The sequence below is a fragment of the Sphaerodactylus townsendi genome, linkage group LG02 (assembly GCF_021028975.2).
Source record: "Sphaerodactylus townsendi isolate TG3544 linkage group LG02, MPM_Stown_v2.3, whole genome shotgun sequence".
NCBI classification, from domain to species: Eukaryota; Metazoa; Chordata; class Lepidosauria; order Squamata; family Sphaerodactylidae; genus Sphaerodactylus; species Sphaerodactylus townsendi.
In genome coordinates, this window is record NC_059426.1 from 100,920,609 (window position 1) to 100,946,600 (window position 25,992).

At 42.9% G+C, this 25,992-nt stretch overlaps 1 protein-coding gene across 1 annotated transcript in view; it reads right to left on the reverse strand.

The window, feature by feature from the left end:
• ANO5 (anoctamin 5) overlaps window positions 1-25,992 on the reverse strand; it is an 82,001-nt gene that overhangs the window by 13,172 nt on the left and 42,837 nt on the right. The window contains exons 4-15 of the mRNA XM_048484587.1: window positions 22,712-22,960; window positions 20,437-20,505; window positions 19,190-19,474; window positions 16,476-16,589; window positions 15,464-15,579; window positions 13,588-13,722; window positions 13,002-13,107; window positions 12,853-12,913; window positions 11,818-11,969; window positions 4,153-4,230; window positions 1,988-2,210; window positions 602-771 (exon numbers count right to left, since the gene is read on the reverse strand). Of these exons, the coding sequence (XP_048340544.1) occupies window positions 602-771; window positions 1,988-2,210; window positions 4,153-4,230; window positions 11,818-11,969; window positions 12,853-12,913; window positions 13,002-13,107; window positions 13,588-13,722; window positions 15,464-15,579; window positions 16,476-16,589; window positions 19,190-19,474; window positions 20,437-20,505; window positions 22,712-22,960 (1,758 nt within the window). The remainder of the gene's footprint in view (window positions 1-601; window positions 772-1,987; window positions 2,211-4,152; window positions 4,231-11,817; window positions 11,970-12,852; window positions 12,914-13,001; window positions 13,108-13,587; window positions 13,723-15,463; window positions 15,580-16,475; window positions 16,590-19,189; window positions 19,475-20,436; window positions 20,506-22,711; window positions 22,961-25,992) is intronic.

Below are 25,992 nucleotides of genomic sequence, written 5' to 3' on the forward strand. Positions count from 1 at the left end.
TTTCTTCTCTTCCCCTTAGTCCTCTGGAGAGTCCCATGACCCCACACACATTCCCCTAACTCTACCTGGGCATGCTGTTTTCTCATGCTTTTGCTTTCCGAGGCTTATGTTTCTTCCACTCCATCCTTTTCTGAATACTGCTTCCTACCTTGACTATTTTTAGCAGCTGATGACAATCAGAGACCTTGGGACCCCAAGCCAGAAAACTTATTTGCCTGTGATACTAGGGCAGTTCAGCCAATCACATCTGGATATTTCAGCACCACAACAACATCTCATAATGCATTAGACAAGGTAAAGTCAAAACTCAATCCACAGCTACCAGCCTCCTCAGAATTACTGGATTCTTCAGTGCATAGAATAAAATAACTAGGATGCACTGGAAAACCAAATCGTAGACTAATCATTGAAGAGACCCTATACCATTCTACAGTTAATTTCTAAAATGATCAGCAATGGTATCTTTCCCTTTCAGTATACATCGAAGACACACCTGGTCTTGGAAGAGTTGAGATATGATGCTAAATTTACATAGTGTCTTCATAAAAATCAGAGAGGTTAGTAACTTTTCCGCCCTTTTAACTCAAAACTGAATCCATACCTCCTCATTTCTCCAGGTACCAAACAAGTATGTGTAAGAACCAGGGTAACCTGCAAATTTTCCTTTGAAGAAAGCCACATAGAAACATGAAGAGTAGTAGTTGACAAACTGAAATAGGAACATCTTCATGGTCAGTCTGTTTTCATACTCAAGGTGAGTTCTTGGGATTTCTGCAAGGACAACAAAATAAAACAGGGCTTTAATTATCCTTTTTTCACATACTGCACGTGAATTCTGATTTTCCTAGCCAAATTTGACAATTTGGAAATTGGTGTCAGTATTGCAAATTATTGCAATTACTGCAATGCTGATATAATCCCTTAGCACACACACCTATTTGAAGACTAAATGTCAGTGAATTAGGTTTTTGCCAGCAGAGGGAACCAATTACAGAACAGTGAGCCAAGCCCACAGCCAGAGCTTGAATTGACCACCAGGGGACAACTCATGCCAGTCAGTGGTATTTGCCATCATAGGGTTACTTGTTTAAAGTAAACAACACACACATTTTTTAGCACTTACTCAAATAAGTTAAAACAAATTAAAATGGCAAGATTTCCATTTGATAATTGACAACTGTAATTATGAATCATTTTCTCAGTCCTGCAAGTACTAATTTTAGTATTCCTGATTAATTTCACTATATTTTATATGCTGCTCAGTGATTCATTCAACCATTAATTGATTTACTTATTTACAACATTTCTATCCCACATCTTTCTCAAAGGACCCAGGATCTGAAAAATATAATTACTCTTTCATTAACAATACAGCAATACAGACATGGTTTACAGTCCAATCTAAGAGTCAGTGCAAACTTTATTAGTGGTGAGAATACAGTTGAAGTTAACACTCGAATGACTACGCATGTGAACAAAGTAACGTTCAGGGAGGTCAAATACAGATGATAATGCTCTCAGATGATAAGAATTTCAAGCTAGAGGTAATTTAGACATGGAGAAATGAACTACCACCAGTCCATAGATTGGTAAGTCTGATGGTCAGGTCTTTGGGGTTCTTACTCATAACTGGTATGCAATTAAGGATCTCTTACGAGACCAATTAAATTCTATAATGAGAGACCAAAATAATAGTTTCCCAGGAACACTGGTGGTGGAAATTACAATCAAGTCACAAACCCCTGTAGGATTTTCAAGGCAAGAGACAAATATAGGTAGTTTGCCATCACCTGCTTTTCACAATAATTCTGGATGCTTCTGAGATCTAACTTGATCAGTCTATCCTGGTCTAATAAAAATCAGGCTCTCAGGAACATTAGCCCATAGAAATAGGTGGAAAATTGAACCTTCCAAAAGCCAATGCAGCTTCTCATCACATAAGCAGAAATATAGCTCTGTCAGTCTTGTTCTCATGTGAGATATCTACCCATATCTGTGATCCAGGTGGCTATCCTCTCATATAAGAAATTCAAGATCATGATGATGACAAAATTCAGGCATGACGCAGTGACTGATGTTGCCAGCTGTGGTGTCAGTAAACGGCGAATTGGAGTTGGGGTTTGTGCATTCTCCATGAAGCTGGCAAAAGCAGCATAAACTGCAAGGCGGTATACTATCACAGCTATCATACTAGCAATGATCAAGGAGATCTGAAAGAAATCATACAGATTAAGGACACTGATATCTTACCAAGAATGCATGCAGCCACTAGTAATTCATAGGAAGAAGCTTTAAAATGTGCAGCAATTGAAGAACCAATCTATACACCAAGATATTCATAAACTACACTTAAGACTTCAAGTAGGGATTGTGTTTTAATGCTTTCCTGTACACATGACCACATTTTCTCTGAAGATAAGAAAGTAGCATATCAGCACAAGAGCTAGAGCAGTAATTCTCAACCTTCCTAATGCCGCGACCCTTTAATACAGTTCCTCATGTTGTGGTGACCCCCAACCCTAACATTTATCCATTTTACAGATGGAGAACACTGATGCAGAGAGTCTTAGGCAACCCCTGTGAAAGGGTCGTTCGACCCCCAAAGGGGTCCCGACCCACAGGTTGAGAACTACTGAGCTAGAGGAACACCTTCTACCCCGATAATCTAATTTTCTAAGTGTAAGAAGTTTTCTTTTTTAAAAATAAAGGAAAGCATTTAAACACGCAATTCCTCACCTTTAGTCTGAAGTAGTATGGTTTTAACAGATATGTAACATTACATCACTCTGAAGGCAGATTGCCCTACATACATCATGCAAACCCATGCAAAGCACATCAGTAGTATGTAACCACAAAATCCACAGATACAAGAGCTGATAATCCATATAGTAGCAAGGTACTATATAACCTTCTGAATTTTTATCTTGAAATATTCAGCATTCTGAATTTTTATCTTAAAATATTGGACATCTCTGGAAATGCCACCCAGTGCTTTTGACAACAAAGGAATGCAACCCTTACTTTCTCCAATGTGCCAGTGGTCTCAAAACAAATTAGCAGTAACAGCTACACATCGCATAACTAGGCTGTTGGGCAAGTCAAAATATTCCGGCTTGATTAAATTTGTGTAGGATTTCTGAAAAGCTAATGGCTTCAGTTTTGGGTGTGGCATATCACTTTCCATTTTAAAGCAACAGACTTGACATCCCAAAATTCCATTTAGAGTCTGCAATTTGATCTTGGAATAACAAAATACATTGCCCTATTATTAATCTATGACAACTTGCATCTAAATATGTAATTTAATTATGATGCATAAACTTCAAATAGTTTGATTCAATAAAAGGGTGTAATCTGGTCTTAGTGGGCTGTGGACTGTGTGCCATCTGATTCAATGTGTACTTTGCATGAAAGTATAAAAACGTTAGTTGGAATTCCTCATAGCAAACAACATGCAGTGCTTGAGCTACAAAGCAAAAGCTTAAATACATGTTAAAATGCAATCTTAAGAGACCATTAATATTTGTTATACATGTTAAAGCACTGATTCAAATGAATGCTCACCCAGAACAACACTGTTGTTCCCGAGACGCAGAACCGTACAGCCTGGCTAGTTAAAGGCAAATATGGCTCCATCTCCTGAAACAGTCAAGCAAGCACAGCACAGTTGACCACACACAGTCATATACTTACACAGAGCACTGCAAAAATCCCATAACCATGGTGAGAAAGCAAACAGAACCAAAGAAAATACCTATCCCCCCAAAGAATGTATAAAGCACATTTCTTCATATGGTGGAAACACAGGAGGAGCCACTGATCAATGCATATGAAAGGGAAAGCCAATCATCTTAAGCCTCAAGGCAATTTTGTTTCCTTCACTGGTGACAGCCATGAGATCTTACAATTAAAAGGAAGTCATTGCAAGTAAATGCAATGCCCAACTCAGAGAACATTGTGTTGACAATAAACAAATGTATGCTTCGTCTAATTTTCCCTCTACAACATTAACAGAAATGTTTTACTAAATGAAAATGAGCCATTGTCTTCCAAGCTCTCATGCCTGTTTGATTTTCACCCTTGAAAAAATGGCTGATGTCATTAGTTGCCACTCCAGTTGCCACTTCCAGGGATTGGGTTTCCCAGTCTTACCCAAAATAATATTCCAAAGTACAACAAGCTCAGTTTCCCATAGTCATTTATGGTCTTCCTGTTAAACATTTCTAATTCCTAAAACATTAGACCAGAGAGTATAAAAAATGGGGAGTTAAGAAATAATTGATTGTCCTCAAATCACCTGATATCAAGATTATTTCATATTGCTTAATAACCAGATCCACTGATTAAATCAGAATTTTTGGATATATGATGATTCAGGCAGAGATTTTAGTCACATTTCCTTGGAGGTCGGTTCCTTCAAATCAGTGGGATGAAGCATAAATTCATATGACATAGAAACTTTGCACTAAGGTGATAAAATCCTGCAATTTCCTGGTCGTTTTTATCAAGACGCTTCCAAGTGACTTACAGTACAATTCTAAACAGAAGTCAATAGACTTAGAAGGGTTAAATCTGTTTAAGATTTCACTGTAAGTCTGCTCAAGATGACACCACAAATAAATAAAGAGCTATGGAAAATAACAACAGAGAGGCAGCTGTGTTAGTCTGTTGTAGTGAAAACGAACAGGAGTATTGTAGCAGCTTAAAGATGGACAGAGTAATCCTAAAAAAAGGGGGGGGGGTAGCTGAACTGTAGCTGGGAACAGACCAGCAACATCACCTCCAAAGAGGCTTATTGCACTATGGTATGCAAGCCAACAGGGACCCTCCCCCAACTCCCATAAAACTGCTCTGTGCAACTCCATAGCTGTGCCTATGTTGTTACTGGCATAAGTTTACACCAGCAAATGGGGGCATTCCTGGGTTGAAATGGCTCGGGAAGCTGACTAAAGCTGGCACGGGTTTCTGCATTAAAGGAGTGTTAGTACCACAGCAGTGTTGGTGCCCAAACATTGTGCAATTGCGTGTTTCCCAACAGCAGCATACATGCCTCTGTGTTGGCATAAATTCTCCCTACATTGCTGCAAGTGGCATTTATGCTGGTGCTGGGATCACACTGCCTCCTGAGGGGTTTCACACCTACCCTCCAGGCTTGCACTGTAGGTTTTATTTCATTTTAGGTTTTCATGGACTTCCTCACAATCTGAGTCTTCAAGGTGCTACAAGACTCCTGTTTATTTTCACAGTAGAAAAGTTCCCAATACATTTTCACAGGAAAATATTAAATGGCTTTTTCTACAACAACACCTTCAAGCAGTGGTTTTCAAACTGTGGGAGTAAACCCCAAAAGTAGATTGTAACTCTCTTGCTGGTGAATTGTGATGCTGGGAGGATGAGAAAGAACACAGTGAGCTGGGAAAGAAGGTTTGACAGCAAATTTGGGTTGGCCTTGGCATAATGTTTTGCTCAAAAGTGCTAATATAGATACTAAACACAAAACAAAATATTCATTTATTCAGGTTAACTGATCTTAGATTCTCGTGGTTTATGTTGGAAAAGGGAAAAGGAGTGTAGAATTATTTTGCAAGTGTGACACATGAAGTTTGGTAAATATAAACAGGGGTCCTGCTTCAAAAACTTTGAAAACCACTGCTTTAAAAACTTTAAAAAATGTTACAGCTTGAACAGATCTTCCTGTTCAGAAGCAGAGTGTTCCAGATACGTTCTTGGAAGGGTAACGACAGAAGATTCTTGCAGTCTGTTTCAGGGTTCATGGAGGCAATATATTGCTGTGGGAAACAGGATGGTGGAACTGATAAGTCTAACCCAGAAGGCTTCCCCTTAAGTTTTTGAAGCTGACTTTACCTGTTATGTGGAGGCAAATTTTTAAGAACTACTAAACATGATTATATAAATGTTCCTTTTAAGAATCTGTGGTTAGAATGGCATCCCAATTTATTTGACGTGCATCAAGTTACAGTTCAGAATATACACCAATAAGACCCCTTTACATTGATGAGAAGTTCACACTTGCATGTTTTTACTGCCAGGATTCAACTCTGGGACTTACAAGGAATAAAATCACTTTCAGGTACATAATGCACTCCCTTCTAGAAAGAGTAGCTGCCAAGAGTTTAACAGATTGGAGATTATGAGAAGGCATTCCAGTTTAAAAAGAGGTTTTTTTTGACAGCTTTGATGACCCATAGCTCTTTTTCTAGAAACGCAGATTTTGAAAAGGGTACTGTCGTAATTTTCCTCCTAAAATAAGGGAACACTTTAGTAGTTGCTTATATAAATAATTTTTTCAATAATTTTTCATAAAGACCGTTTAGAACATTTGCTATGTTACACAGAGATGGGAAAAGGGACAAATTCAAGCATTAGGGATGGGAAAAGGGACAAATTCAAGCAAAGATCACATAGATTTGTCCTTTCCTTCAAATACTGTTTCAATGGGTTTCTCCCACTGTGAAGTGAATAACAGTTGAGCTGATCTACCCTTTTGCTCACCTTCCACTTCCTTGTGTAGGAAAGAACTGCTGTTGTATGGCTAGGGAAAGCCGAGAGGAACAAGGAAACCCAAAGAAAGCAAAACACATACTAATTCTCTTTGCTTTCCCTGCAAAGGGAAGGGGATTCACATTTTGCCAGGTCTCAAAAACTGCATTGCTTCTCTGAAGTTTGGGGGTAGTGATGTTGAAACAAGTGTGCCGTCAAGAATCTGACCCAAAGGGAATGGCCAGAGAGAGAGTTATGCAAGACAAGCTGCATTTGTGCCAGCTGTAAACAAATGGAGGATTTTGGTAGCATCTGCAGGTGGATATTGTAGTCGGCCCACGTGGTCAGCGTAAGAACGAGACGAGACGCGGAGATAACATCTGGTGGAGATCGCCAGCAGCGGGAGACCGGAGGTCCGTGTTCCTAGCGAGTCTCCCGTCTGCCGGTTCCTGGCACCTTTTATTGTTATTCTATTGGGGGCGTGTAGGAGGGAGGACCGGGGGGAGTTCCGGGAGAGCGGGAGGTCGGGAGATCATCATGTGATGCATGATCTCATCTGGCTACGTGCGGAGAGGAGCGTAAGCGTCTGAGCCTAATCCTCACCTGGGGGCAAGACCATTGTCCCTGCGCCCGGTGATTGAGCCAGGCAGTTCATGACCCGTGACTCATGGGGGGGATGAGGAGTGGGGGTGCGGTGCGACCAGCAAGGCCGTAGGTCCGTTGGCGTCCCAACGTTCTACCACGGTGCTGCTGGGTCAGCAGTGCATCACTACAGATATAATCACATTAACAGAAACACTTAGGAAAAAAGCAAGACATAACTACCTAGCTTATCTGGCTAGCTCACAGTATGAGTCTTCATTAGCCATTGGTTAGGCTAAGTCACCAAAGGGTAATACTCTTACTTCAATTTATTAAAATGAACCCATGTGGTATTCAAATCCAAATCCAAATCCAAAACCTTTATTAGGCATAAAACCAGTGCCAAGAATTTCAAATACAATAAAAAGATCATTATTGCTCAACTTGCAGTACACAGAGCAAAAACATAGCAAAGCTTCAGAGATTTCAACACTAGAGCTATTTAGAAGCTTAGCCATTTTTATTTTATCAGAAAGGAGCATAAATCCTGTTGGTAACACAGTTCTCAAATCGGTTCTGATGTTGTTGTACTTTGAACAATGAAGCAGAATATGAGAAAGTGTATCAGTTGTATCAGGACAAAATCGACAGTGACGCTCATTTTGTGGAATACCAGAGAAGCGACCTTGAAGATGTGCTGATGGAAAAGAGTTACACCTTGCTCTAGTCATGACCCATCTGCAATTGTAATTAATAAGTTGTTGCAGGTATATAGCAGGGCTAGATTTCTGAGGGATACATGTGGTATTCAAAAAAGTGAACAGAAATAAATCCTGATACTGTCAAGAATCTGAATTAAAATGCTGAGATGAGATCTTGGAATGACCAAACTGAAAGAATAATAAAGTTCTTGGTTAAAATCTGGAAAGAAGAAAAATAATTGCTGAGGTGAATGGAATACTTCTTGAAGTAACTTCCAGGTGGGAAATCCTTTTTATGAACATTTACCAGGTATAAAGTGCACCACTTGTAACCAAAAGCTATGATAAAGATAGTAAAAACATGCCTGACAAGTAGTAGGTGTAAGTGGCAGAAGACTGCCTGAAGAATGGACAGTTTTGAGAAGAAGGAATACTCTAGAACTTATAAATGAGCTACTTCTTGATGATCAATATATTTTTTCAGCGCTTTTTAATTATCTGAAATATGCCCAGACCCAGTGGAAAAATCAAATGTAAAAAAATAACAGGTGTTTTTCAATAGTAATATAAGGTAATTGATTTTTAATTGCAACAACTGATATGTTGAAATCCACCTACTTAATTTGGACAGTAAAACTCAGATGGCGAATGATGACTACAGCACAATATCCAGCAAAATGTAAATCTTACTAGGTACATAATGAATCAAGGCAAGGTAAAGAGAGATAATCATAGAATCAGAGATGGAAGAGACCACAAGGGCTATCAAGTCCAATCCCCTGCTATGCAGGAATATACAATCAAAGCATTTTTGAGAGATGGTCATCCAATCTGTTTAAAAGCTCCCAAAGAAGGAGACTCCACCACACTCTAAGGCTATGTATTCCACTGTCGAACAACCCTTACTATCAAGAAGTTCTTCCTTATGTTTAGGTTGAATCTCTTTTCCTGTACCTTGAATCCATTACTCCATGTTCTAGTCTCTGGAGCAGCAGAAAACAAACTTGCTTTCTCTTCTCTTCTCCAGACTAAACATACTCAGCTCCCTAAGCCTCTTCTTGTAAGGCATGGATTCCAAATAGATTTTCCATTTTGGTAACCCTCCTTGGGACTTTTCCTAGCTTGAATTGTGGTGCCCAGAACTGAACACAGTATTCCAGGTGAGGTCTGACCAATTCACAATAGTGTGGTATTATAATGTCCCTCAATCTAGACACTATACTATATTGATGCAGTTCAGAGTTGCATTGGCTTTCTTGACTGCCACATCACACTGTTGACTCATGTTCAGTTTGCGGTCTAAGACTCCCAGATACTTTTCAAACATACTGCTGTCAAGACAGGTATCATCCATCCAATATCTGTGCATTTTATTTTGTCAGTTTTGGCCCAGCTCTCTAATCTGTCCAGGTCATTCTGAATTCTAAGCCTGTATTCTGGGGTATTAGATACCCCTCTTAATTTGGTGTAATCTACAAATTTGATTAGCATGTCCTCTATTCTATTATCTAAGTCATTTATAAAAAATATTGAACAGCTCTGGGCCCAGGACAAAACCCTGTGGCACCCCACTAGTCAGTTCTCTCCAGGATGAAGATGAGCCATTGGTGAGCACCCTTTGATTTGGTCAGTCAACCAATCACAAATCCATCTAGCTCACATTTTACTAGCTTGCCTGTAAGAATATTATGAGGCACCTTGTCAAAAGACTTGCTAAAATCAAGATATGTTATGTTCACAGCATTCCCTTAGTCTACCATGCTTGTCATCCTATCATCCTATCAAAAAAAGAGATAAGATTAGTCTGGCAGGATGCTTAGTTATGTATTTGAGAATATCAATGAGTCTAGATCCTTCAATCTTGGTGATCATCTGCTCAATGATTACATATTAAAGTATAATACCAACTATATCTATCCTTTTTTCTGAGTATTGCTTCAACTATTAGTTGAACATGATCAATAATAACTGGAGGACATTTTTTATGGTCATATACTATGACAAACGGTAGTGCTTAATGTTGCCCACAACTGGAAAAAATATGTTGGGCATTATGAGTCAACTCTGGGGGAGGGCGGTATAAAAATGCAACAATAAATAAATAAATAAATAAATAAACTGTCTAATCCCTTTTTTTGTTCTACCTTCAGGGCTTTTGTTCAACATATAAGTCTAGAAAAGAATATCCTCCATAAAGGACTTCCATGTGTTTCCATTCATCTTTCAGCTGTGAAATCCAAATATTCCTAGCCTTCTTTCATGCATCATCTCCTCTGTGGGAACTTTGGTATTAAGTTTACATGCTCACTATAACTAAAGATTTGGATAGATCAGCTAAAATTTCTATACAAAATTCAGCTACTTCTAAGACCCTTTCCACTTTTTTGGGTTCCTCAAAACACAGCTTGAAAAGTTTTCCTTGAATCAACTGAGCTCCACTGATGACAAATGACATCTGTATCTGACATTTTTACTCATACCCACTTTCTCAATCAAAGCTTATTTTTCTTATCCTTTCTCTTCAGAACTTACTTTACAGGGAGACAAATGTTCCAATGTGTTCCATACCTGGGATGTTCAAATTTGCATGTTTTTACTATAAGGATTCAACATTGGGACATATAAGGAATACATAAAATCACTTCCAAGTATAGAATGCATTCATTTCATGAATGAGTACCTGCATGGAGTCTCACATGTTGGAAATTAGAACAAGACATTCCAATTTAGAAAGAGGTGCTAATAGCTCTTTTTCTAGAAACAAAGAAATGTAAGGTAAAGGATTCTGATTTTCCTGCTAAAACAAAAGAGCTTCTTATTGGTGAGTAAATATAGAGCAGGTAACTGTATATGGAGCACAAGATGGGCAAGAATAACTAATTGATTGTTATGTGTGGTAGGGTTTCTGGCAGAGCTGAGGAGGCAAAGAAGGTGTGAGAGCTCTCATAGGACTCATTAGTATTTCATCTTCCATTTACTAGTGGAAGATAAAATCTCAAGGTTTCATGCATACTAGATCTCAAACCCAGAATCTGCTCTCTATACCAATGATCAATATTGAGAATATGAAAAAAATACCACTGAGCATATGTAGAATGCATTTCCCTTCACCTCTGAACATCTATAAAAGATCTACACTCTCAGAAAAAACATTACATTGAGTATGGCAGGAGTTCTACATAAGGTGCTGTTTTGTACCTTCATGCCACGAAAAGCTTCAATTGCACGTTAGAACTCTGTTAAAAGGGAAATATTATTTTTCTCCACACCAGTTGCAAACCCTACCTGGCATCCATTTTGTGATTGGGGACCCTTATTCCAAATGCTACACTATATTGCCTCTGCATCAAAAATCAGCCCAGTAAATCATACTATGCTTTCAGCACAAGGACTGTACCCACAGACTAGCCTCTCCTTTTCCTCCAATAGTTGCTTCACCCTCCTTTTTGGATTGAGTTGTTGGATGAGTAAACAAACAAACAAAAAGGATTAGACAAAGTAATGGAAGATGGGCCATCAATGGCTATTAGCTAAGTGGGACTTCTGTGTACTTTGGAGGCTATACACCTTTGAATGCCAGCTGCTGGAGACAGCAGAAAAACAGGAGGCTTGGGCCTCTGTGATCCTGCTGCAGGCCTCCCAGAGCACCTGGTCAGAAACCGGGGAGAACAAGGCAAGGGACAAGACAGATCACCACTTTGATCCTGCAGAGTGTTTTTTACGTTTTTAGGAAGTAAAAATTAGACAAACAATTTCTCTTCCGCTATAGGCTTTCTCTTTTAGAATGATTTATAGTGGTCACTGTAGACGGCCTGGTTTATTTTATCAGATTCCAAACTGCTTCAGTTGTATCTTGTTCTTCACTATTTGCCCAGCTGTATTTTTCTCAGACAGTGTTTCTGCCATGTCTTCCCATCATCATTTTATCCTATGCACAAGGGTAAGCACTGGTTTCAGGAACCAGACTGGCAGAACTCCTCGTACTGGGTAGCTAGATTCTCCCAATATGCAGGTAACATTCTTTCCAAATTACCTGAGTTATTGGATTTTTTCTCTTTTTAGTACATTTTGCTTCATACTCCGGTCTCAGCTGAAGCTGTTGCTGTTCCTCCTCAAAATCAACTAAATCCCACTCATATTTGAGCCGAGCTTGCCGTCTCTTCCAGAATTCCAAGAACAGTGTAACTGCAATGAGAAAGTAAATAATAACTAACCAATAAGACATGTTTATTGAAAATTAAATATATGTACTGTATAAACTCATGAATAAGCCGACTTGTGTATAAGCCGAGGCACCTAATTTTATTACCAAAACCTGGGAAAACGTATTGACTCGCGTATAAGCTGAAGGTGGGAAGCCAGGAGGCAGAGGGAGCTCCTTATTTGGGCAGTGACTCCCCATGATGTCTTTGCCCAAATAAGGAGCTCCCTCCACCTCCCCGCTGGGTTTGAGGAAGCCGAGGCAACCAGGGTTCCCCTTCACCCTCCGAGGAGGGCAGCAACAAGCGGCTTGTGCAGCCACAGGGAGGTCGTCCCAGCCACGCCCCCAGCCTCGGCAGAGGCCTGAAGAGCCGGCTGGTAAGCAGTGACTCGTGTATAAGCCAAGGGGGCATTTTTCAGCCTTAAAACAGGGCTGAAAAACTCGGCTTATCCGCGAGTATATACGGTACCTCTTAGCTAGATGTTTATTCAGTTCCATACAAAATATTATTACTGCTTTGAAATTCTCTTGGAAAAATTGTTTCTTCATTTATTTATTTCTATTTCTTTGAAGTGTTGGTATCCACTGTAAAATTAGCCAAATTAATTATTGTTCACATGTACTGGATGTATATGCATATTCTATGTACTGTTAGTTGCACTGCATCTTGGGAATTGATGTCTTTAAGAATCTGAAAACATTGACTCTTCATGCGTATACATACTTGATTGAAGCTGCAATGCATCATGAGGTTCTGCAACATATTTACACTTGTCCATATAGTACTGTAGTGAAAAGCTTCATGAGTATATGCAGTAAGGCCATTTGAAACTGCTCAGTAAGACTGTATAATTTAAGTATACTCACCCCAAATGCCCATGAAGATTGCGAAAAAGAGGGTTGCCACATTATCAAACAAATGGGAATACTGTAACAGAAGCAAAGTTTTTGTGTGAAAGAGCACTAGAAAATGGGCTATTTAGTTAGCTACAAACATTGCAGGAATGATGACTGACCTGTGAAGACTCACACGTAGAATTCAGCCTCCAGTAATCACATTTTCGATCACATAGTGGGCACATGATAATATCTCCCCCAATACTAGGTTCACAGATTTCTTTACTGAGGAGGACAAATATGACTAATTTAATTAAGCAAGAACACCTAGAAATGTTGCTTTGTTACATACAAGTAGTTGACTTTACACAGGAAACGATTGTTGGTTCACATAACAACCAATATTCACATTTTCAATATACAATTTATAGGCCGTATCGAAACCATACAATGGCACACAATTCTGCATTAACATCATATATTCTGCCAACAGGAACAGGGTATAACTACACACAATGAACAAGAAGAAGAGTTTGTATTTATACCCCACCTTTCACTCCTGAAAGGAGATTCAAGGTGGCTTACAAGCTCCTTTCTCTTCCTCTCCCTACAACAGACACCTTTTGAAGTAGGTGGGGCTGAAAGAGTTCAGAAGTTTAAAAAATGAATCAAAACGTATGCATAATACAAGGGGTGGGACAGCTTACTTCAGCCACTTGGTCATAAATTCACTTTGGCCCATGTTATGAAGTCAGTTACACTTACCTACTCATATTTTCGTTCATTGTGAATGCACCATATAGAAAACAGACAAAACCAACAACAGCTGCAAAGAACAGCATCTCAGTGTAGAATCCCAGCCAGGCAAAATAGATTCCAATCCTCTCTCCATAATACTTTCTGTAAACAAGTAGTGCAGTGATAAAAGGAAACAAATAATCAGCATATTTTTTTGGCAAGAAATTAATTGCAAAGAAAAAAATGGGACTGAATTTAGACGCAAAAGTATTAGGCAATGTTGTCAGGCAAAAGCCACAGGAATGCTACAGATCTATGCACCAAAAGAAAAACTTCTAATCCCAGTTTAAAAATGAGCATTTTTAATATTTTAATATTGACTGGTGCAAATTCTTGAAGCTTAATTATTTCAACGCGTGCAGAAAGTTTTGCTCATATAGTTACCTAGCAATTGAATGATCCCCCAAAGACATTTGCCTTTCCCTTTATTTTATATTATACTTTCTATTGGGTCATGGTGGCAGGAAGATGTCCAACAATGCTACTACTAATATTACCTCCAACTCAAGAGAATCCTCAGTGTGGGATGAGAAATCACCAGGGTTCCACATTCAATTAATACAACAGTCAATCAGGTGGTCAGCTGGGATCTATACATTCAACTTCAACATGACTGTGATAAATTGAACACTGAATTAAAGGGATCTACAAGTTTCAAGTGGATCATTTTCCCACTGCAAAAACAGCATGGTTGGTTAATTATGATGCAACTCTGGCATTGACTGAATTAAGGGTAAAAGATTCCCATGACATGATGTTTAGAGCATACAGAAAAACAAACCCACAAAGGCTTAGAGAGGAGGAAATCTCATGTTCCCCACAATCTCCTTGTCAAGATTTCTGCCTTTTCTTGCCTGAGTCTGCTTTTTACTGCCCTGGTTTTAGGTTCCTCCCTTAACTCCTGTTGTCCTCCTGCTGTTGGTTCTCCTCTTCTAGCCTGTCTCCCTCCTGCTCATTGCCACTAGGTGAGTGCCAGTTTTCACGGCCCATTTTGGGTTGCTGTGGCAATCCCAAATACAATCTGAACTTGACACCTAGCAGCATCTTTGTACAACATTAGTGTCTGCATCAATACAGGTTTTTTTTTTAACTTTTATGTTGCCCCCAAATTAGGTCTACTAATTATGCAATCCTGCTCTTATTGCATTGTTTATTAGATTTCTTATGCTGCGTGACTAGATTTTTTAAAAAATATATAGTTTTAATCCACCCTGAATCTCAGTGAGAAAGGCAGGCTAACATAAATAAATAAAATAAATATCAATTATATAATCATACCTTATAGAGGCTTTTTATAACATATGGTATTTTTTTGCTTATGCCCTCCAAATTGAAGGTGAATCCCTGAGATACAGGCAGCATGGTTAGGGTATGGCTTGCTTGAACGGTATCTCCAAGTTCAACTCTCATTAGCCCACTTTTCTCCCTAAAACATTTTAGTACACTGTTCTCTCTTTTCCCATTTTCTCACTACAACAACCCTCTGAAGCAGGTTACACTGAGAGTATGTGGTGAGCTCAAGGTCACCCAGCAAGTTTCAGGGTTGAAAAGGGGATTGGAACTCAAGTCTCCCAGGTTCCTAGTTCAACACTCTCTCTTATATACTATGCAGCTTTTATGCCTTCCCCTCAGTAGACACTGATTTCTCTTTCAGCATAGGTTTCTGATCCCTCACGTAAAGAAATGTGGAGGGGCAAGTTTTGGATTGGGGTAAGTATTCCCAAGTCCTCTCCAACTTATTAAATGATAATTTACCAATTCATGTGTTTGTGTGAATGTGCATGTATTAAAAAATTCAAAGCATAAGTGCCAGATGGTTAAAATACAAACATCAAAGGCTCACCTGATAAGGTCCAAGGGCTGTTCTTTGTAAAACCGAAGAAACCTTGCCCATTCTGTATACAGTGTGTATCTTTCATTGTCGCACTTTGGATCATTTGACTTATTCCAGTACTGGCACTGCAATCATGTGAATAAATATGGAAAAGAACAAAACACAAGCAGCTCATTATATGACTGGTATCACAGGGTTTAAGAAAGCTGCAACATCCACTTTTTTCCCTTTTGCAATAAATATCAGGAGTGCCATTTCAGATTTCATTGTAAATATAGCAAAGTAGGGGAAGCTAGCAATATTCTGAAACTCATAACATAAATCATGAAACCCTGGGAGGGCTTCACTGTCCTAAATAGAACTTTTTAACACCTACATGTAAAAAAAATTTAAAAATAAATAAAATATAACAAAATAAAGAATATTTGCAATTGCCTGCCTCTGCGCAGTAAGTAACCCAGGAATTAATTAGTGTTCTCCCCGCTATTACTGACCTGGCCAACCCTGCTTAGCTTCTGAGATCTGACAAGATCAGGCTAATCTGGAACATCCAGGGCAGGACATTGAATTATATACCCTGGCAGTTCCTGTACATTTTTTAAAATCGAAAAATATGTTCCAGTGAAGTACTCACAAAGTACCAGCAGATGGCAATGTGTCATTAAACACTATTACTACATTGTCATCCCAGTGGATGGCACATCTGAAATTTACCTTCCCCTTCTCCTCCCTAGAGGCTTGCACAGGTGTTCTTAGCTCAGCTAAATGTCTTCACGCACATATGTTATAAGCAATTTCCATAGCAATAATCACAACTACAGAAGATTTCAGATATTATTTATTTATTTGTCAGTTTTAACATACTGCCCCATCTCCTAAGGGCTCTGGGCGGTTTATTAACTACATATTAACTGCATATTAACTACAAGGCAGAGCATATTATGGTGGTAGTAAAAAAAATAGATTAAAAAACAAATAAGTACAAAATGACAAAGAAAAGAATGGAAATCTAAACACTTACATCATGGAGTGGGTAAGCAGCAGCATAGGTGCCATTGCTCAATAGTCTTTTGATCCCAAACTTTTTCTTCCCTTCTTCTGTCCCATAAGGACACCTTGATAAAATATAATAAACCTAAAAACAGGGTGAGATAAAACTACATGTTACTATTAATACTGAAACACCTTCATAGTTTTATGAAACTTGAAAATCAGATTCCCAGCACTACTAACTTTTTTTTTGCTCTGATCGAATGAAGAACACGTAACCCCTATGTTCAAAACTAAGCTCTTAGGGTGAATAGATCCCCTCCATGTGTCTCCTCCAAAACAAATAATGGGCATGTTAGCTTTTGTGCATGCAACCTTGGCTTTAGATCAGAGAAGGGGACCACATATATAGTACCTAAATGCACAAATAGTTCTCCAACAATTTACAGGCACATGTATGGAACAAATCTGGGATTCTGAATTTTACAATACCTGAGACAATTGATGCTGGCCTTCTGTCATTAGATTATACATTTTAGATTGTTAACAGTGGCAACATTAACAGATGTGAGCAGCCTGATCATGTATCAGCAGCGGGCTTATGTTGCTGAGATCCTTCTCTTTTTAAATCTAAGGAATATGACCTATAATACTTTGTTAAAGTACAGGTGTTTGCGAGAGGAAAAGAAGGATATCGGATGTTATGGGTTTTCCAGGTTGTATGGCTGTGTTCCAGTAATATTTTCTCCTGACGTTTCACCTGTACCTGTGGCTGGCATCTTCAGAGGATCCTCAGAAGATGCCAGCCACAGATGCAGCAAAAAGTCAGAAGAAAATAATACTGGAACATGGCCATATAACTTGGAAAACTCAAAATATTCCAGTGATTCTGGCTGTTAAAGCCTTCAACAATACAAAGAAGGATATGTTTCTCTGATCTAGGGTCTTGCTTAATAAACTGTGCATTTGTTAAAGCTGTGCTTATAAACCACTTGTGGGTTTATTTTTGAGTATTATTTTTGAGTATTAAGAAGATCTGCAAGTGGGGACTCACAAGAAACATGTAGCAGCAGCTATCCCATTCCTATGCCCCCCCCCCACCTTCTACTTCTCTCAGTCTCTCCTTCTTTCTCGCTCCCGCCACCCCTTTTCTTGCAATCTCTGTTCTCCATGCCAGTCACTTTTTCTCTCTTTCTGTTTTCTCCACCCCATCATTCTCTTTCTGCCCTTCATCACCCTCTCAGCTGCCCACCTGTCCCTCTCTCCACAGCAGCAGTGGTAGCTGTGGCTCTTCTGGAATCACAATGGATCTCCAACATCATCAAACAGTCCCCCTTAGGGGAACTAATTTCTGTCATTGGGAGAACAGTTGTAATTCCAGGAAATATCCTGCCCTTACCTGAAGATTGGTAGCTCCAAATTCCCTAGAGGAAATGGCTGCTTTGGAGAATGAAGCCTACAATATTATACCCATCTGAGGTCCCTCCCCTCCTCAAACTCCACCCTCTCCAGGCTCAACCTTTCAAATGTCCTGGAATTTCCAAATCCAGGGTTGGCAACCCTATCTCCTTCCCAACCAACAGCCAGCCTACCTTTATTTGCCACTCTGTCTTCAGTTTTCCATCTCTTCCCCCCTTCAGCCTCTACCTTGGAAAACTACAGTCTTTCTCCACAGTGGGGATCAAAACAGCATATATTAGTCTCCTCTTTATCCAAATAACAATCCTGTGAGGTAGGTTAGGTTGAAAGTACACGGCTGGTCCATAAACACCTAGTGGGCTTTCACAGCAAAATGGGAATTTGAACCTTGCAGATTCTGCTCTGAAGCTTTAACCGCTAGACCACACTGGCTTTCATAGAGTGTTGACTGTTAAACACTAGTAAGCAGCCAGGTTTTCTTGAGCCATAAAAGACAGATGGTATCAAGTCCCCTAGAGCAGTGGTTCTCAACCTTCCTAATGCCGCAACCCTTTAATACAGTTCCTCATGTTGTGGTGACCCCCAACCCTAACATTTCTCCATTTTACAGATGGAGAACACTGATGCAGAGAGTCTTAGGCGACTCCTGTGAAAGGGTCGTTTGACCCTCTAAGGGGTCCCAACCCCCAGATTGAGAACCACTGCCCTAGAGGTTGCTGCCAGGCCTGGGGTTGCCAACCTTCAGGTGTTACCTGGAGATCTCCTGGAATTGCAACTGAATTCCAGACAACTGTCCCCATGGAGCAGGGTGAACTTTATGGCATTATACCCTGCTCAGGCCTCTTCCCTCCCCAAACCCTGCCTTCCGCAGACTTCACTACAAAATCTCCAGGAATTTCCCAACCTGGGAATGGCAACCCTAGTCAGGCCTGGCCCCAGTAAATCCTCTCTCAAAGGCCAAAATAAGCCTGGAAAGGGCCCTGCCCCCTACCCCTCCTTTTAATGGACAGAACCAAGCCTGTATCTGTGGTTGCCTAGCAACAGACACTGAGGCAGATCCATTGCCAAAGCTGCAGGCACCTTTTATCACTTTTGTCTTTTTTAAACTCTCCAATTTTTATTTTTATTTTAAGCCTTCAGATTTTTCTACAAACCTGGGGCCCTTTCCAGGTTTGTAGAAAAATCTGTCTTGCCTGTTCACAGTTCCAATCACCGGATTAAAGTATCCAAAGATTTGCCAATCTTGCTATTACATATATAGATTATAAAAGTAGGTTATGTAAGGGATGGGTGTTTAAGCCTGTACTGATGGGCACAAGTACTCACAATTCTGTTTCTAACTGATGGGGAGAAAAACGTCTGTTCCTCATGAATGAGGTAGAGTTCCTGCCTTTCCTTGCTGAATGGCGCTGTGAAGTAGTCTGGTTCTGGATGCATCACATTCTCAGGTAGCCTGAAAGGCTGAGCCATACAGTCCAGGGGGTTCTCTAACGTACAAGGAAGATCATTTTCCTTGATGGGCACTTTGATGTTCAGCACTTCAGCATACGTAGTCAGGACCTCCCATGGCGCATGAACCTTTACAAAGTAAGTTTTGCCATTTTCAGATTCCTGCAAATGAAATGTAATGCCTGATGTTAAACTAAGCAGTATTTTCATGTACTTCCATTGTGAAAACCATAAGGTTTGAAGATGTGTATCTGGTTTTTTCCAACATATACACTTTCAGAATGCATGCTGGAGAACCGGACTAAGAACAGCACCTTAAACATATGCAAATAAGCCCTGTTCACAATGCCATGTACAGTGTACACTTGATTATTTTTTCTAACAGCATTGAATAATTCCCATGTTACAGTTACAGAGAGCTAGTGGTTGCAGGCTCCTGGAACTATTTTTCTTCCCCCTTGTTTTTCTTTGTTTCTGTGTCTCCCAGGGTTTCTTATTGGCTTGCCAAACTATTTCAGGTCTGTTTGTCAGTTTCAAGAGGTTTTTCTTCTTTTCCACAGTTGTCCCCTCCCTCTGCTTGGATTTGTTATGCTGCAATTCTCCTGGTTGTCATTATTTCTGTTGTTTTTGAACTTCCAGAATGGCACTGGGTTCTACTAAGCTTGCAGTGTACCCCATCTTCAGTTTCCACTGCAGATTCTCTGGTGGCCATAGGGATATGTGTTGCAATACATTCAGCATTTTTCACAGACTTGGACATAAAACAGATGTTAAAAAGTACAAACAGAGACCATCCAAGATTTACTTTATAATCTAGCAAATTCATTAAGAATTTTATATTCCAATATTCTTACCCTGATAAATGTGCAAGAAGAAAACATAAGGACATTGATTTCTTAAACCTACAGGTGTTGCTTCAATTATTTTGGTGTTTTTTAAATCCCAATGTGTTTATTTTTTAGATTTCAGAGTTTTCTGCAAACCTGGGGTTTTCCTCAGGTTTGTGGAAAGATGTCGTGTCTATTCATGGCCCCAGACTCCATATTTAAATATCAATACATGGGGTCACACTGGGAATTAAATATATTGATGTAGTTCAAATATAATTCACAATGGTTCTTTACCTTTTTGTCTTCAGTTTCTAGTTCCAAACCTGCTTTTACAAGATTGTTTTCAAATTCTCGTCTCCTCTCCTAAAAACAACAACCCAGATAACAATGCTTGAATTTTGCATACACAGGTGTAATTGAAGAATTTTTGTTCTTTTTCTATAGTTATATAAAACAAACATAATTACTATAAAATACGAACAGCATAAAACTCAAAACCTACACCAAAAACAAAACAATTGAAAAATAGTAGCAGTTATGGTCTTGGAAAAAAAACCTGGAAAAATATGTTTAAACATGCAGGGTGCAAGTCCATTAGGCATAAATGGAGCAAACTGAACAAATCCTTTTTTCTACAGTTACACTTTCCTAACAATGAAGTGATCTATCCAGACATGCAATGAGAACAACATATATTTTTTTTAATTCTGTAGAAAAGAATTAACAAGGGACTGCTAGAAAAAAGTCCCCTAATAAACCCCTGTTTCAAAATGTGGCATATACAAGCACTCACGATGTTTTTTCTCTGGAATAACTTTATCAGCTGGGTGGATAACCTTCTCACTTTGCTTAATTAATGTTCATCTTTAAGGGTTCAAAAGTTCTCAAAATAAAAGCAGAACTCAATTCTAAGGTGTAGTTTAAGAATATATTTAAAAGGTCCAAAGTACAGAAGTTAAAGTTAATTATTCTACTAAATAATTAACAGGTAATACATTCTAGCTAAAAAGATATGTCACTAACATAAACACGAGTTCACTTTATGATAACAGTGCTGTCTGCTTCAAACACTAAAGTAATAAACAAAGATTACATTTAGTAGCATATTGACTCAGGAGTTCTCATGGAATTGCTCTGGTTTTGCTTATCCTTTTTTTTTCTGTTAGCTGTCTCCCATATCCTGGATTGTGAAGGGTGCTTTGCATCTGTGATTATATTAAAGCTTTCACATTCCCCTCAATGGTAGTACAGTCCATATGGTGGAGAAAAAGCTCACACTACTGTGTAATTTTGAGTTAACACTTACAGCCATTCTCCTTTTGCAGCAAAAGAAACACCAGACCAGGACCATCAGTAAAGACCAAGGTTGTGGTGGGTTTTCCAGGTTGTGTGGCCGTGGTCTGGTGGATCTTGTTCCTAACGTTTTGCCTGCATCCGTGGCTGGCATCTTCAGAGGAGTATCACAGAGGGAAATCTGTTACACACTGTGTCCAGTGAGATAGGAATGTTTTAGTGGGGTATAAACTGTCATGTCCCCAGGTGGAGAACCAATCAGTAAGTATTTGGGTGGAACTTGCTATGCAAAGGTGTGGTTGATAGTATAGTATTGCAGGTGAGGTTTTTCAGTTCAGGGACTGATTCACATTTGCATTCCCTACAGAAGCAGCAGTATTGGTGAATGCAAATCCTGTGTTTGGGTGGAGTCCATTGTCCATGAACTTAGCATGCCCTTGGCCTTTGCTTAATTCATGCTAAGTTCATGGACAATGGAGTCCCTAGCCCTTGCTCTGAGGAGGGAACTGGCTCGATGGCTTGGGTCGTGAGAAGGTGCTGGACCGTGCGCAGAGTGTGGTTCCTTTTGGCCGGGTGGAGAGATGGTAGGAGGTTCGCATTCGGTTGGGGGGAAATGAGGCAAACTGTATCTTGTAGCCTGAGGATACCACCTTGATGGCACAGATGCCTGCCTTGGATAGAACCCATTTGGTCAGCGAAGGCCACCAGTCTCCCTCCAACCTGAGTGGACTAAGAGTCATGCCCTGCCTGCCGGAGTCCCAAAGGGGGGCTTGTCCGCCCTTTGGCTGAACCCTCTCCCAAGGGAACCCCTATGGGGCTGTTGCCTAGGTGGATTCCAGGTCTGCCTTTAGGCATCCTGGCAAAACTTGGGCAGTGTGTTGTGTGCCAGAAAGGGATGCTCAAATGGCTGCCTATCAGAGTCCTTGATGATGTGGGGCATGACCTTGGTCTTGTCCCAAATCTCAACTAAAATTTTGTCCAGGGTTTAGCCAAATAATCTGGTCCCTGGGAAGGGGTAGTCAGTCACCACGTTTTTTGTGTGATGGTTGGCCTGCTAGGCTCGAAGCAATAGGGAGTGGCATGCTGCCGTGGCAGAAGCCATGGCCCTCCCAGCGAAGGTCAGAATATCTAGGGAGGAGTATGTTGAGAAGGCTGCTGCCTTGAGGATGCGAGTGACACCCTCCCTGAGGCAGGTGTCCTCCTCTGACAGCAGCTGGAAGACTTTCCTGGCCCATACTATGGCTGCACGGTTTATAATGGAGGTGGTGGATGCTACCTTAATGGTCAAGGCAAGGGTCTCGTGGGCCTTCCTGAGAGCGTGGTCTGCCTTGCAGTCTAGGGCATATTGGAGATGGTCGTCACCATCCTCTGAGACCAGGGATGAGGCCTGCAGTGCGGTCACTGGGGCATCCACCAGGGGGAATTGAAGGAACTCTTCAACCACTGGTGGTGCTGCATATAGCTTCCTAATCACTGAGGGAAACTGTCTGTGGGAAGTGGGTCTCTTCCATTCCCCCCTAAGCTTCTTTTCAAAAAACAAGGGGAAGGAGAAAACCTTCTTTCTTGTGGGATTATGGGGCAGAAACTCCCGTCACCAATGGTGGTAGTCCTGGAGTTCAGGGATACATGTTGGGCTGCCCCCTCGTGGCCCTGCATATGTAGGGCGGCCAGTCACTTAGAGAGTAGGTAGGAGTAGTCCTCTACCTGGAAGAAGAGGGCCTCCTCCTCTGGAGCTTCTAAGTAATTAAGTAAGACTCCTTTATTACAGGCTCTGGAGAGCCAGAATCAGAGTAGACAACACTGAGCTTGATGAATCAAGTGGTTGGTCTACAGCCAGGCAGCTGCACACATTCCTATTTTTACTCACATGTAGTTTGTAATGATACAAAATGAACTGTGAAACATATCATGCCAGTCTGACAGAAGAATTTAACAAAGTCCTCTTAAGCCTTAGCATACCAAATTCCGAAGACAGTGTTTTCCTTCCATAAGAGGAGATAATTACTCTGCAGATGAGGGAATTCAAGTCACTCTCTCTAGTTTTCAATTTATTCTGCCAACACAAGCTTTAGTGAACTGAAAGTTACCCATTCTAATGAAAACATATGTTAAATGTTGCTATGTGTGGCCAATGAGAATTTACTAAATCTGGAAACATCCAAAAGCTTACATCTACTCACTGCCAGTACAGGTTTTTTTTGCATTTAGGAAAACAAATGTTCAATGATTGAACAAATGTTCAATCAATAAACACCCAACATGGGGGATTTTCACAACTTCCTTGTTCCTGAATGAGATATCCCCAAAAAAGTGATCAAAGCTCCTCTTGCAGTACATTCAGTACACATGCCTCTCTTGAGGTAAGCCTTCTACATCATGGGAGAAATGTGGGATGGGGTACTGCTTTTAGATCCAGAGGTCATAGAAGTAGTCAACAATTCCCAACTCAGCTAGCAAGGTCCAGTTGGACAATTTAATAAGAATCAAGGAAGGCGAAAGAGGGAGAGTAGGAAAAGGATACGAGAAAGGAAAGAATAGAGGAAAATCGAGGCATGAAATGGTCAGACAACATTGTGATGGAAAGTAGGGGAAATAAATGAGAGAGTATGACTGGATAATTTGTTTCTTAGCACTGAAAAATAAGAATTCTGTTTCATCAGACCAAAGATCCAACCTAGTTCGGTATCATATTCAACTGTAGCTAGCCAGTTGCCTCTGGGAAGTTCACAACCAAAAAAAATGAAAAGTCGGAAGCTTCTAAGCAAGACATCAAGGCAAGAACCCTCCCTCCACCATGCTTCCAATGCCTGGTTCTCAAGTGTGTCTTTCAGACAAAAACACAGCTGTATCACATTTTAACCCTGACTGTTTCACTCTTACAATTTAAATTAACATGTCAAATCTTCAAAAAACGTATTTGGGCTGAGAGATCAGAAATGACCAGTGAGGGTCATTTTATCATTTATGGTGGACTTGTGAAAAAGCTAGGGAGTATTGGAGGCCAATACATTCAATAATTTAAAAAAAAATTAAAAATTAATATACAATTGAAACCAAAAGCTTCTTGTTGGGGGCTTATGAAAAGATCTATGGAGAAAAAAAAGGAACTTTGGGTGCTGTGTGGTTTCCGGGCTGTATGGCCGTGTTCTAGCAGCATTCTCTCCTGACGTTTCGCCTGCATCTGTGGCTGGGGGGGTGGGGGGGTGGGGCGGGGGGGGGGGGGCGCTCTGGGGGGGGGGGGGGGGGCGTTGGGGGGGGGGGGGGGGGGGTGGCGGGGGGGTAGGGGGGCTGCGGGGGGGTGGGGGCCACTGGGGGGGGGGGGGGGGAGGGGGGGGGTGGGGGGGGGGGGGGGGGGGGGCGGTGGGGGGGGGGGGGGGGGGGCGGGGGGTGGGGGGGGGGGGGGGGGGGGGGGCGGGGGGGGGGGGGGGTGGGGGGGGGGGGGGGTGGGGGGGTGGGGGGTTTGGGGGGGGGGGGGGTTGGTTGGGGGGGGGGGGTGGGGGGGGGGGGGGGTGGGGGGGGGGGGGGGTGGGGGGGGGGGGGGGTGGGGGGGGGGGGGGGTGGGGGGGGGGGGGGGTGGGGGGGGGGGGGGGTGGGGGGGGGGGGGGGTGGGGGGGGGGGGGGGTGGGGGGGGGGGGGGGTGGGGGGGGGGGGGGGTGGGGGGGGGGGGGGGTGGGGGGGGGGGGGGGTGGGGGGGGGGGGGGGTGGGGGGGGGGGGGGGTGGGGGGGGGGGGGGGTGGGGGGGGGGGGGGGTGGGGGGGGGGGGGGGTGGGGGGGGGGGGGGGTGGGGGGGGGGGGGGGTGGGGGGGGGGGGGGGTGGGGGGGGGGGGGGGTGGGGGGGGGGGGGGGTGGGGGGGGGGGGGGGTGGGGGGGGGGGGGGGTGGGGGGGGGGGGGGGTGGGGGGGGGGGGGGGTGGGGGGGGGGGGGGGTGGGGGGGGGGGGGGGTGGGGGGGGGGGGGGGTGGGGGGGGGGGGGGGTGGGGGGGGGGGGGGGTGGGGGGGGGGGGGGGTGGGGGGGGGGGGGGGTGGGGGGGGGGGGGGGTGGGGGGGGGGGGGGGTGGGGGGGGGGGGGGGTGGGGGGGGGGGGGGGTGGGGGGGGGGGGGGGTGGGGGGGGGGGGGGGTGGGGGGGGGGGGGGGTGGGGGGGGGGGGGGGTGGGGGGGGGGGGGGGTGGGGGGGGGGGGGGGTGGGGGGGGGGGGGGGTGGGGGGGGGGGGGGGTGGGGGGGGGGGGGGGTGGGGGGGGGGGGGGGTGGGGGGGGGGGGGGGTGGGGGGGGGGGGGGGTGGGGGGGGGGGGGGGTGGGGGGGGGGGGGGGTGGGGGGGGGGGGGGGTGGGGGGGGGGGGGGGTGGGGGGGGGGGGGGGTGGGGGGGGGGGGGGGTGGGGGGGGGGGGGGGTGGGGGGGGGGGGGGGTGGGGGGGGGGGGGGGTGGGGGGGGGGGGGGGTGGGGGGGGGGGGGGGTGGGGGGGGGGGGGGGTGGGGGGGGGGGGGGGTGGGGGGGGGGGGGGGTGGGGGGGGGGGGGGGTGGGGGGGGGGGGGGGTGGGGGGGGGGGGGGGTGGGGGG